The sequence below is a fragment of the Mustela erminea genome, chromosome 2 (genome assembly GCF_009829155.1).
Source record: "Mustela erminea isolate mMusErm1 chromosome 2, mMusErm1.Pri, whole genome shotgun sequence".
NCBI lineage: Eukaryota > Metazoa > Chordata > Mammalia > Carnivora > Mustelidae > Mustela > Mustela erminea.
Genome location: NC_045615.1, coordinates 42464997 through 42478392, shown reverse-complemented (window position 1 = coordinate 42478392; position 13396 = coordinate 42464997). Strand labels below are relative to the sequence as shown.

At 43.8% G+C, this 13396-nt stretch overlaps 1 protein-coding gene across 1 annotated transcript; it reads right to left on the bottom strand.

Annotated features, from left to right (window-relative positions):
- Positions 1 to 4018: 4018 nt before the first annotated feature.
- SFRP2 (secreted frizzled related protein 2) lies at positions 4019 to 12753 on the bottom strand. Its single transcript, XM_032332740.1, has 3 exons — positions 11889 to 12753; positions 9131 to 9211; positions 4019 to 5150 (listed from the first exon to the last, which is right to left on the bottom strand). The coding sequence occupies exons 1-3, from the start codon at positions 12385 to 12387 to the stop codon at positions 4846 to 4848; spliced, it is 885 nt and encodes a 294-aa protein (XP_032188631.1). The 5' UTR covers positions 12388 to 12753; the 3' UTR covers positions 4019 to 4845.
- Between the last annotated feature and the right edge of the window lie 643 nt (positions 12754 to 13396).

Here is a 13396-nt window from a genome sequence, read left to right as displayed (position 1 = left end):
TAATTAAATGGCCTTGGTCTCTCTGAATTTCAAAAGCCACCCCAAGGTGTTTTCTACTTACTGTTGTTTCTAGTTGGCTAAGTGGTTTATTTTGATATCCCTTTAATTATACAGTTTTAGAAGATTTTCTGCCAGAGTTGCATTTGTGTGTGGGTGCACATGAGTGTACATACTATGCATGAGTAAATGAATAGGTTTTTAGGTGTCTTTCTACTGAGGATCCAGTTACTGAGTTCTAGTGTTTTGTTTATTTCACTGTATAGCAGAATGCCTAAATTGATAAAATAAATGATTTTTTAAAAAGAAGATTTATTTATCTATTTGAGAGAGAGAGGGAGCATGCATGAGTGGGGGTACAGAGGGAGAGAGAGGGGAAGTAGACTCCCCTCTGAGCCCAGAGCTAATGCAGGGCTGGAAGCCAGGACCTTGAGATCATGACCTGAGCCAAAGCCAAGAGTCAGTCACTTTAAATGACTGAGCCGCCCATGCACCCCAGTAAGTGATTATTATTACTCTGTATTGGGACATCTTGTGGCATTTAAATTCTTTGATTTCTTCTTCTAGCACCATTTGTATTAACTGCTATCTTTAGTAACTGAAATTTTTTTTAGCACTCACCTATCACCCTCTGGACCATCATGGGCTGCTTTTAAAAATATTTTATTATGTTGAATTGCTATTTGTTTCTGAACTAAATGTTGATCCATTGTTTTGTCATTTCAGAGTTTTGGAATTTTATGGATTATAAAAGCAGTGGACCTTATGTTAGGTTTATTGGTAGTCTCATTCTAGAATAATACCTTCCACGTGATAATTCCGCAATACTATAGTTGATTAGTCAATATATAAAACTCATTATAAATACTGAATTCCTTAGGCTGTGTCCTAATATAAGATACTCTGGTGTAATTCACTGAAAGTTCTCTCCTTGAAAGCACCTTTGCCCTGATCCTAAACTCAACCTGAATGAAATATTCTGTTTTATATTTGAGTTAACTACTCTCTTCTCTGTGTCATCCCTCGGCATGTGTACATTTCCCTCTTCACACAGAGTATTAGAATTATTTGTTTACCTGCCTTTCCCCCTTACTGGATTGTTCATTCCCTTTGGGCAGGATCCATCTTTTTTCTGGTGCCTAATATAATTCCTAATTCAAAATATAAGCTGAAGGAGGAGAATCACTTTGTATCCACTACATAGAAGAGTGCCTACATGCAGGAAAGCATTCAGTATATTATCAAATGAATAAATTCTGGTGCTCAGTAAATCATCAATGGGTTAATGGGTCAGTTTGTAGTTACCCAGTGTGCTCCATAGGCAAAAATCACAATCATAATCCAGAGTTAGTAACTGCATGAAGGATACATATGCCTGAATTTGTTTTTCAAGGTGGCCCTCTTCCCACATCAAGAACATTGAACACCTGATAGGAAGCAAGAGTTGAAAGGTAAAAAATCCAGTCAAGTTGCAGTTGGATAGGAGAATAGACAATGAAGCGTGGAGGGTGCTATTAGAAAACATGGATTCTTTTTTTTTTTTTTTAAAGATTTTATTTATTTATTTGACAGAGAGAGATATCACAAGTAGGCGGAGAGGCAGGCAAAGAGAGAGAGAGAGAAGGAAGCAGGCTTTCCACGGAGCAGAGAGCCCGATGCGGGGCTTGATCCCAGGACCCTGGGATCATGACCTGAGCTGAAGGCAGAGGCTTTAGCCCACTGAGCCACCCAGGTGCCCCAGAAAACATGGATTCTTTTTAAGCCTATGAATTTCAGTACATCAATGTGTGCATGTGGATAGAAACTTCGTCTTCCACACACTTAGGAAATGCTACTCAAAGAAGTTTTATAGATTTACTCTTGTGCAACAAATAATTTCTCAAGTTATTTAGGAAAGAGAAGAGGAAATATATGCATAGTAGATAGGTAGTTTTCAGATTTTTGGACTTTTCTATTTCGGCAGATCGCCTGCAGCATTTTAGCAGTTTATAAACAGATCATTGATTGTCTTAGGAAATGTAGAAATGTAGTATCTTCTGACTACCCGCTTTCTTTCTTCAATAATGATGATGATGATGATGATGATGATAATAAATACATAGTTGATATATATTTGAACCATTATGCCAAAAAGAATGAAAAATCAAACAAAAAACCTACCTGCCCTGCCCCAACATGTCTCATTGGCTCATAGCTCCATCAAAGATGGGAACAGGTGGTGGAAAAATCCATAGAGAGGCCTGACGGCAGAAGGTAGGGATGGGAGTGATGTCTTTGCTGCTGGTTCCTCAAAGTAAGAGTGAGAGAGGCCGTGTCTGGCATTCACTTGCTCTTCAGAGCTGAGGCTTTTTCTCCCATTAGATGGGAAGGGACTTCTGACTTGCCCGGAGAGGGAGCATTCAGATATATCAGTGTTTTCCAAATTATTGCTTTTCATTAGTTTTTGATGCATCATATATACTTCTCCCTCCTAATTCCTAATTCCTTGGTTTACTATCTCCTTTTTTTTTTTTTTTTTTGTCTTCTTTTTCTCCTTTTTTTGTCTTTTGCGGGGTCCCTGGTCTCTTGTTCCAAACACTTAAAATGAGTCTTAGCCTTGATCCATGAGCATCTCTCTTCTAGTCTAATCCAGAGGGGCCTGGTAGGAAGGGGGTTTATCTTGAGTTTGTGGAATCAGATGAGAAGCAGTCAAGTAGCCACTTAGAGGAAAATGGAAACGGTCGTCAGAATCAAATAGCCCAGGTAGTGGGCAGTACTGACTTTTGGTGCCAGAAGACTTTGAAGTACTGTAGAGAGGTCATGGATGTACGTTCAGGAAACTATTAAAGTAAATCCATGAAATGCTATCAGATAAAGCTTCACATGAATGCTGGTAAAAATTTCAGATTTGATGGGGACACTCTATTGCTCTCACATATTACCTGTAGTTATGCTTAATGTAACTGATAAGTTGTAAATATATAATAGTAATTGTGATCGTTTATTTTGTTTTCACTCCCTTATATAAGCTCCATAAGAGCTAGGATTAATGTATGTATCCCTAGCACTTAGAACAGACAAGGCTCGTGGCAGATTCCCAATAAATATTTGCTAAATAGATAAGTGCTACCAGATTTCTGTACTCCAGTCCTAGGTGGAATAGAAGACAGAATTTGTTGTCTGAAAGGCCTGAATTTCAGCCCTGGCTCTGCCTCTTAGGACCTGTCTGTCTAGCCTCTCTGAGCCTCAGTGTCCTCATGCACTTAACAGAATTTCTATGGAGGTTCCCACATAAAATAATGAAGCATTTGGATGGACATTTTGTGGCTGGACATCTGTCTGTTCCCTTCTTACCCTAATGCCAGTTCTTCACCGTCCCTTCCCTACCCTCTGCCTTACAGTAGATATCCTTCAAATCAAGGCTCTGTATTTAAAGGTTAGAGTTTAAGTGGAGAAGGAACTGACATTCTTGCAATGGTTCTTTTCATTACAAAAATGTCAGGAGACAAGGGGTGCCTGCGAGGCTCAGTTGGTTAAGAGTCTGCCTTCAGCTCAGGTCATAATCCCGGGATCCTAGGATGGAGCCCTGCATTGGGCTCCCTGCTCCTTGGGGAACCTGCTTCTCCCTCTGCCTCTGCCTCTCTGTCTCCCATGAATAAATACAATCTTAAAAAAAAAAATCTCCAGAGATGAAGAGCACAACTGTAAGGGTCATGAACCTCGGGTTTAGAGTAGTGTTGCCATATAGCTACAACTGAAATGTTAAGAAAGGACAAAAGCAAGAAAGTCCTTTGTGAAGCCTGCAAATCTGTGCCTCTCGGCAGGGTCTGCAGTGGTAAAATGTGTAGGAGATCTGAGGCATGAGGTGACAGCCAGTTGGTGTGTGGTGGGGGCAGGAGTTCAGGGGACACTTTCCTGAGTCACTTAAGAAACAGATCCTTCAAACCACAGGGGGGTTGGGCCTCAGGACAGGGGAGGCGACCACTCTTGTATGAGGCCTTCCCATTTCCTTCCACTAAGAAGAAAAGACAGAAGACAGGCAGTAGGTAAAACAGGATGTAAAGTTTATATACAAGAATATAATGTTTATCTGAAATATTTACAGTGTTGGTTAAAGCAATATTTTTACAACTTTTTAAGGTCAACTACTATGTATATTACAGGTAAGCTACAATGGTTTAATTTGCAAAATTAAGTAAAAAAATGTTTTAAACAAAGCTTAAAGTACTCAGGTGAATTATAAAATCTGTCTGTTTTGCCCTTTAGCCAAAGAACTGCTGCTATGATGGTTAATGTGCTTTTGATGAATGGAAGTACTCTACCCAGAAATGCAGGATTTAAAATGACAGGTGAATTATTATAATGCTTAGGTTCTCAGTCTCAGGCTGGAGCTGAGAGATGTCGAGATAACAGCCAGCTTTATCTCAACGAGGTTTGTGACCCACAACAGTTGGGGAAGAATGAAGCCATTTGCACGTTATGGCAACAACAGTGGAAAGTGAAAATCGGTTGACCCAAACCAAACAGAAAAACAGACAAAAAAAATCAGACCCAAGTCACAGTTGTACCTCTTCAAAACTAAAGTGAGCTATTTAAAAACTTCATAAAAATATTCATGATTTTATTAGTTTGAACATTTCTACAAGATCTGGGTGGGTTTTCCTGTATGTGAAAACAGCTATCCATGCCCAAGGCCTCCTAAGGCCGTGTAAGTCAGGAGAGGCTGGGGGTGCAAACGTGCAAAAAGGCAAGGGAAGCTGCTCCAGGCTGAGGCCTGGAGCCACAGGGCCTGTGCTTGGGAAATGAGAGCTGAGGACCCAGAGCAGAGAGGGTCTCCTGGGCACCCCCGGAGCTGGCCTGGGGGGCAGACTAGCACTGCAGCTTGCGGATGCTGCGGGAGATGCGCTTGAACTCCCTCTGCCCCTTCTGCCACCGCTTCACAGAGGTGATCACCAGCTCCCCACCCAGCTTCTGTCCCATGACCAGATAGGGCGCATTGATGTCGTTCATTTCCTCGCAGGTGCACTGCAAGCTGTCTTTGAGCCACAGCACCGATTTCTTCAGGTCCCTTTCAGACACACCATTCAGCTTGTAAATGGTCTTGCTCTTGGTCTCCAGGATGATTTTGGTATCTCTGTTGATGTAGGTTATCTCCTTCACTTTTATTTTCAGTGCTACGAAGACAAGAGGGGGTAGGATCATACCAGTTGTAAGAAGGGAATACGTACAGAGTGGGAGCTCTCCTCACCTCACATGTTCGTGAGACTCGGCCTGGGGAGGGAAGAAGAGCTTCCTGCAGCTAATGAGCCTGTCAAGGGCAGCAGCTGGCTTCATTTCTAAAGCCTCAAAGGGCTCGCCAGGCACCTTACTTCCAATCAGCCATCCTTCCAAAAATCTCTTTGCGAGACCCAATTAACTTTTCTTCCTCACCCTTGTGTTCTTGTGTTTCTATGTCCATTGCATGTGGTTTGCGCTCTCCTCAACAAATGACTTCCCCTATTGGAAACTAAAGCATGAAAAGAAATGCCTGACTCTTAGGTGAAATGTGATCCTTCTGTGGCCATAAACTTTAAACTCAATTTATTACGTTGGAGAGGTTTTTGGACAAACCTGTAAGGAAATTATATCACACAATCATTGTTTTCTAAAGAACAGACTACAGGGAAGGAGAATTGATCTTACAGCAGCTGCATTTGATTTGGTAAAGCAACTGGGAGAAAAAATACCCAAAACTCTAAGAGCACAACATATTTAGCTGTAAAAGTGTTTTTCTGAAGATCTCATTCTCATCTGCTATCATTTGCCTGCCTGTGGCCAAGGAGTTTACAGATCATATATGTACCGTTTCCAAAATGGATAGCATTCACTAGAATGCTAAGACCAAAAGTAAGTGGTTGACTATAAAAGACACATTTTACAGTCATGAATAGTCTGCTTTGGGAAAGAAAACCCTACAAACATACATGCTGGAATTAAACTTCAAGAGTCCATGAAGGCAGGGAAAGAGTAGAATCTTAAGGTTGGAAAGGATCATCCCATTGAAATCTCTTGTTGATACACAAAGAATTTGGAAATCCAGAGAAGTTAGTGACTTACATGAGGTCACCCTGTTAGGTTGTGTCCTGGCTAAGTCTAGCTGTCAGAACGCTGGTTCCCACACCTCCTTGTCTAACACTGCTGTAGTCTCTTAAATTTTTGATCCTGTGTGGGACATGAACATGCCCAAGTGTGATGTAGCCTAAGACTCTTAATGACACTGATAGTGTTCGGTATAGATGGTGTGCGAACGGCACTTCCTGACTTTGATGGAGTTGGATGCATTATTTAAATTAGTCATAGAGGAAGAGGGTTTGTGTGTGTGTGTGTGTGTGTGTGTGTGTGTGTGTGTGTGTAACTGCTTTGGGGATCTCTCTCTCTGTCTGTCTCAGAAAGGGAATTTTATTTTAACCATGGTTTTTCCAGCTGACCAGGAAATGACTGAAGCTCAACTCAATAAATCAAAGATGCTGTAATTTGGCCAATGATTGTTTTGTCTGATGTGCATCTAAACTGTAGTACTGAGTTCTCAGGGTTTATGGGACTTAAACCATGGAATAAGTCACATGGAGATGTCACCTGTTCCTGATGCCTCTGCATAAGGGCTAGGGTGGGAAGGTTATATGGTGGGAGAAGTGATGATATGTTACACACAGAGCATGTGTGATAGAGCTCCTGGTCATATAAACATTCATGAGCTCCACACATGAGAAAACCGTTACTTTTAATCATGAGGAAGATTTATTACTTATCTTTTCTTGTTATACAATAACCAACTTTGCAAAAGCTCACCATGGGAAAACATCACCCATTTCCTCCCTGGATTTTCAGCTGGGGCCAAATAAAGGGAATCAAAGCCCTAAAATAACTTTTCCTGCCCTGGAATATGTGAGTGGGGATGCAGGAAGTGGTAGGAGGCAAGGGGAGTGGTACTACCTGCTCCAACAGCAGGTTGCATACACAGGGAAGCAGTTCTGGGCGATTCCTTCTGCACCAGTACTTTTACCATTGCAGTGAGGAGGCCTCTGACATTTTCCCTGTACTTCAGGAGTGCAGTGGGGAAAGAGCATGATGCTTTCGTGGATGACTTAAGTTAATTATATTAGATTTCTATCCTTGTTCCTTCTACCTTTCCATTACTTTCCAAAGTAGAGAGGCAATATAGAATACTGCTTATAAACCGGGAGTATAAGATGTAATTCCTACAATTCAGGTTCATTATCCCTTTTGAGACAAAACTAATGTGGGGAAATAGAAAACAGAGCAGTGAGGTAATCTGTGTGCACGATACCTTAAATGAGATGATATTGATGTTCTTTTGAAAGGCTTTCTCCTCTAAGGAGAGAGAACAGTAGGGGACACACACACACACACACACACTTTTTTAGGGGCCTAGGTCATGATAGAGCATCCTTAGGAAGTGGGTCTTTTGTAAGGGAAGCCATAAAGCAAGTATTAATATGTGGGTGTGTGTGCACAAGCCCTAATTTCAATCATTTTAGAGCCCCATGACATCACTAACTTTTTCAAGGAAAGTCGGGAGAGAGATCTGGATTAAATCTAGTGCAAAGGACATAAGCTGCCAGAAGAAAATGATATTTTATATACACTTTAATGCACATTTTATTAAAATTATATTTTTCTATTTTCCCCTTAATCAAATATTGTAGCATGGAAGCTCAGAAGTGTGTTTTGGTAAGGCTCTGGAGATTGGAGATTGCTGCTACCAGCATGCCTGGCCTTCTACTCCTTACAGTTGTGTATATTTAAATACAGACATTCGAAACCCTATCATCCCATTTGTAGTTCTTCCTGAGGGGACAGATTGGTTAGGATTTAGGAATGCCTCCTTTCTTTTTCCCTTCCTTGGCAGTGCGAAGTTTTTCCTAAAGCTATGGCTGTTCTAGGATCAGCTGAAGTTAAACCCAGGACACTTTTGGAAGAGAGCCAGGGTTGTAAGGAACAGTGATTGGATTGCTTCCAGAGTTTCAGGGACCTGATCTGGCCTGAGATTGCTGGGATGGTAAGTTGTAAGGAGAGAGTGGAGAGGCAGCCCCAGCAGTGAGTGCTCAAGTGATTTCTCTTAGTTTCAAGGACTTTGTTCAGTACACAGAGATGTTAATATAGATCTGTTAGACTCCATTATTGTTTGATAGAACAGGAACCATATCTGCTTACCAGTTAAGTTCAGCCTTCTGCCTGAATACTTTTAAAGGATACCAGCCTCTCAAAAACATCAAAAGGCGTCGATTCTTGGAATGGGACATTCTTATGTCCCAGTGAATGTCTCGGTGAAGTCCATGGCCACTCCAAAGTTAGTATGGGTTCTGTGTCTAGCTGGGCTCCTGACCTCACCTTGGGGCCCTCAGGAGAGTGGAGAGGTGCTGATGAAGCTCTGTGTGGACAGTCTCCATTCCTCTTCCCTCTTAAATACTCTCTTTTAAGGGGAGTCACCTACATACTATGAACCTGGGTAACAAATCACACACTTTATTGTCCCTAAGCTCTGTGTCATCATGTCACCTTTCATGTGTTTTGCCAATAGAAATTCCAAAACTGTATTTTGTTCTTCTTCTTAAATTTAAATACCTTGGATGTAGTCACTAGTCACATGGTCACTAGTGATGGGATGCAAAGGAGCAAAGTGTTATGGGCTATGAGTATGGTAAAAATATTTGATGCTGGAGTAAATTTTTATTTTTGGCTGACTTAATGCCTTGAATTTGTTTTGTTGGGGCTAATATTTACATGTTTCTATTCCTGGTACTCACATCAAAGTGACTGAAAGAGAACTTTGCCAAAATTATGCTTATTGGCAAGAAAAAGACAAAATGAAAAATGTGCCATAGAAAATTCCTAATTTGAGTAATTCTCATTATTTGATTATTGCTTAACAGAACAATGAATCTCACCTAATAAGATACAACTCAGGGCAAGATAGTTACATAAGGAGACAACTAGGATAGAGTGAGTTAGAGGATTTTGGGAAAGATGAGCTATGATGGTATTTTACCCAGGTCTTACCCAGTAACATCTTAATGATTTGTTCCTTTAAGTTTTACTGGTAAATAAAACTTTTGAATGTGAAATGTTTTGTTGGTGGAGGTATATTACTTACCAAAATCATTTTTACAAAGAGTTTCCATTATGTCGTTGTCATCCTCATTTTTATTTTTGCAGGCTTCACATACCTTTGGAGCTACAAATGTGAAAAAATTAGTAAATTTGCTTAGAGGGGAAAAGCAGGTGGCGTTTATAAACAACTCAAAGGGGCTTATCCAGACAAGAGCAGCAATTGTAAGGTAACACCCCAGCTTCTGCCTCCTTTGAAAAGGCTTACTCAATCCTAAGAATGTCTTCCATGACTCCCGTTTTTTGGTGGGCAAAACAAGAATGCCTATAGTTGTGTTTAATAAATGACAAATTACCGCCCCCCCCAATGGTGCTGTGGGCAGAGTGTACAGAGGGTTTTGGTTCTTTAGCTCTTCCTTCCAACCCCTGAGACAAATTCTGTCTCTGAAAAATTGCTCTCAAAACCTCTCTGAAGAGAATACCCCAGAAGAAACTTGAGGGGTTTTGGTAAATCAGTTACCACAAAATATGGCCACAAGATTGTCTTTTTCAGTTGCATGGCACAAGTGCAGGTCAGGAGAGTTGTATCTTGGGGCGGGTGGGGGGGGAGGCTTCAAGATATTCTCAAGTCTGGACTAGAAGTGGCTAGGGCTGTCTGGGTTACGTTGGGGCTCTTGCCTCTTTAGATACACACCTCAGCAACTGCGGCAAACTGCTCTCACGGGTTCCGTATTGCCCGTGGGCTTTCTGTCAAGTGTGTGGCTGAGTTAAGCTGCTTTTATTTCATTGTTATCTTCCTTCCTGGTGCAGGTTCTTCTTGCTCCTCTTTGTCCATTTCAGACTCTCAAAAACAATGCCCCCACCCCCAAATCAATAAACAGTGAACCAAACAAAAAACCCAAAGCTTTTTCTGAAGTGACCATAATTGAAGCCAACGGTCCATGGGGGTCTGACCAAATATAGGAATATGTGCTAGCATGACAATCAGAAAGCCTATTAAAGGCTCTTCTAAGAGTCTGATTTGGGTGGGGGGTGAGGGGGAGGAAACATACTATTCCCTCTCTTGCATTTATAAATGTGCAAATGCTAGGTCTAAAATTTAGTTATGGATTGTCTGGGTGGCTCAGTTGGTTAAAAGTTTGCCTTCAGCTTGGGTCATGATCCTGGGGTCCTGGGATGGAGTTCCTCATGGGGCTCCCTGCTTAGCAGGGACCCTGCTTTTCCCTTTCCCACTCTCCCTGCTTGTGTGTGCTCTCTCTCCCTCTCTCTATCTCTATCAAATAAATAAAACATTTAAAAAATAAAAATAAAATTTAGGTAAAATTTGATTTTCATTCATATGAAAGTGAATTTTCACAGAAAAGAACTTTGTGACTTATGATATGAGATATGTATCAAATTAGAAAAATTGCAGAGCATAGTTTTGAAGACCATAAACTTTTATTTTGAAGGGGGAATATAGAGATTTGGAGAAACGTTTATAATGTTGGTGCTGATGGTGGAAAGAAATAAAAACAAAAGTAACACACATAAAACTGTCCTTAATTCCCCTCACTCAAACAAAATGAAACATTTCCAATTAGGAGCTCTAGGAATGTATATAAAATGTTACTAACCTGTATGGTTGGTCTGTGGTATATGTTGGACAAATGTTTGAAATATGCCAAACATTTGCAATAAATTAGAAATCTAACCAATAAGATGATTGCAAACTGGAGGTGCCTGCCAGGAAAGATTGCTAAACAACTGTGCATTTTCTTTAACCAATGATGGCTATAGGAAAACAATTAAAGATTGAAAGGGAGAGGCTGTAGGAGCCCTGCAAGGGATTAGGAAGCTCCCTTTCCATCTCAGGGGGACCTGAATCACTTTAGACACATTGTGTATATTTTTCTTTCAGGAAGAATATCAAGAACCCATGAGGTTTTCATTGCTTTGATGGTTTTGTTTTTGTTTTTGTTTTTGTTTTTGTTTTTTTTGCACAGGAACTCCCCCTCTGTTTTCTAAAAACCTGGGAAACTATCTTTTGCACAAATTTTCGCCAGTTAATTAAAACCACTCCTAAGATATAAGCTGATTAGTGATAGAAAAATGATTCCTGGAGATTCCCTTTATGCCCCCTTCCTTAGATACCCGAGCAGTACAACCAGTGCTCAATTTTCAACATGCTCTGAGACAGTACGGCTTTTATTTCCAAAACCTAAGTCAGCAAAGAACAACAACAACAAAAAATGCCTTCAAGGACTGTCTGAGCGTTTTGGCTATAACCTGCCTGTAAAGGAATGTTTGGGTGCCTGGAATCCTGCCGGATGCTAAGAACGTGTTGCATGAGGCTGGGCGAGGAGCCTCTGGCCAGGGTGCTCACTACCCACTCCACACAGGACCATTTCCAGCGCTCTCAGAATTGTGGCACCAGGGCCAACATCTTTAAAAATAATTGCATATCTCTAAGGAAAAAACGCCTTTCAGTTCTTCATTTCCTTCCTTCCTTCCTTCCTTTCCTTGCCCTCCCCGCCCCCGCCTTTTTTTCTTTTAACTGTCTCTAAGAAAGCAACTGGTGTAACTTGGAAAGGATTAGGAGGCTTGGGCAGGGGAGGGGGCGGTGTGTGATGTCTCAGATTTGTCCCGATGACACACGAGGGCTAGAAGGGCGTCTGCCCCTCCTGGGACTGGCACCTGTGGCGGGGACACATCAGGATGTGGGTGTGGGCCGCGTGATTCTCCCCCAGAAGGCCTTTAGCGGAGCTGGGTGTGCATGGGGAAGTGAGGCGGGGCGAGGGGGGCGAATACGGGGAAAGGCTTACCTTCCTCGGTGGCCGGCAGAAGGTGGTCGCTGCTAGCGAGGGGTATGCAGAGATCGTTGTCCTGGGGGAAACGGTCGCACTCGAGCATGTCCGGCCAGGGGAAGCCGAAGGCGGACATGACTGGAGCGCAGCGGTCCTTCACCTGCACGCAGAGAGAGTGGCACGGCTGGATGGTTTCGTCCAGGTCATCGAGGCAAACAGGGGCGAAGAGCGAGCACAGGAACTTCTTGGTGTCCGGGTGGCACTGCTTCATGACCAGCGGGATCCAGGCGCCCGCCTGCTCCAGCACCTCCTTCATGGTCTCGTGGCCCAGCAGGTTGGGCAGCCGCATGTTCTGGTACTCTATACCGTGGCACAGCTGCAGGTTGGCCGGGATGGGCTTGCAGTTGCTGCGCTTGTAGGAGAAGTCGGGCTGGCCGAAGAAGAGCCCGCGCGCCGAGCCCAAGCAGCAGTGCGAGGCGAGGACGAGCAGCAGCAGTGAGCCAGGGCCCTGCGGCATCGTGGGCGCGCGACCCCTGCGGGGCTGAGAGCGGAGCGGGGGAAGCGGGAGGCAGCCGGCGCTGAGGTCGTCCCGGCCAGATGGCTGTGCTCTGCGCGGCTCGGGGACCTGGAAAGCCGGCGATCGGGCTACGGGAGCGCGGAGACGCCTGGCGCAGGCAGGACTGCGCGGAAGAGACGCTGTCCGCTCGGCTTCGTGCGGCAAGCCAGAGCTCAGCTCCGGGGGGCTCCAACCCGGGGGGAGCAGAGTGAACTGCAGCTGGGGCCCAGCCAGAGTTTTCTTGGCCTTTTTTATGCAAATCTGGAGGGTGGGTGGGGGAGAAAGGGAGGAGCCAGGGGAGAGTAATCCGAGGAGGGTTGGTCACTACTCTTTTGGTCTGGTTTTCCGTTGAGAATGCCCCTCACGCGCTCCCTGGAAGGGAACTCTGCCCCCGCCTCCTTCAGATGCTGCTGATCGTGTGCTCCAGGATTATTTTAAACAACAAACAAACAAATAGACACGCCTGGCAGCTGCGCCCCACGGGTGGGCGTGCGGAGCGCGGGCTGCAGGAGATGGGGCTACCGCGGGGGACGCAACGGGTGGCCTGGCCACCAGGTCCTGGCGGGAACGCGCTCCGCCCCCCGCGAGGCCCAGGTCGGGGATTGTTTGACCCCGGCCTTAAGTTTCTGCTTCTACCCGGGAGCTGCGCGGCGGAACTGCATCTCTTGGAGCCGAGAGCCGCAGCCCTCGGGCTCTTTGTGACTTCTCGCGCTCGGGACCCGCTCGCTCGAGGCCGCTTCGGCGAGCGAGCGTGATTTTCTCTCCAGTGTCCAGCCACAGTTCCAGCCTGGCCCATCTCCATACGGTGTGATTTCCTATGCCCTTTTAAAAAATCAGAATTATAAATAAAGTCGTGCGAGCAAAACTTAACGCGGGAAGGAGAATAAAACATTGGAGTTGTTATGTTGTTGGAGTAACTCTAGATTTTTGCCGTTGTGGAAATGCTTTTGCAGAATGTCGTCGGACTCAT

Excerpts from the sequence above, each read along its gene's own strand:
- SFRP2 (XM_032332740.1), bottom strand. The coding sequence starts at position 12,387 with ATGCCGCAGGGCCCTGGCTCACTGCTGCTGCTCGTCCTCGCCTCGCAC. Across the intron at positions 9,212-11,888 it reads TCTGCCGGCCACCGAGGAAG|CTCCAAAGGTATGTGAAGCC; the intron begins GTAAGCCTTTCC and ends TCACATTTGTAG. Across the intron at positions 5,151-9,130 it reads TCTTTGTAAAAATGATTTTG|CACTGAAAATAAAAGTGAAG; the intron begins GTAAGTAATATA and ends TTGTCTTCGTAG.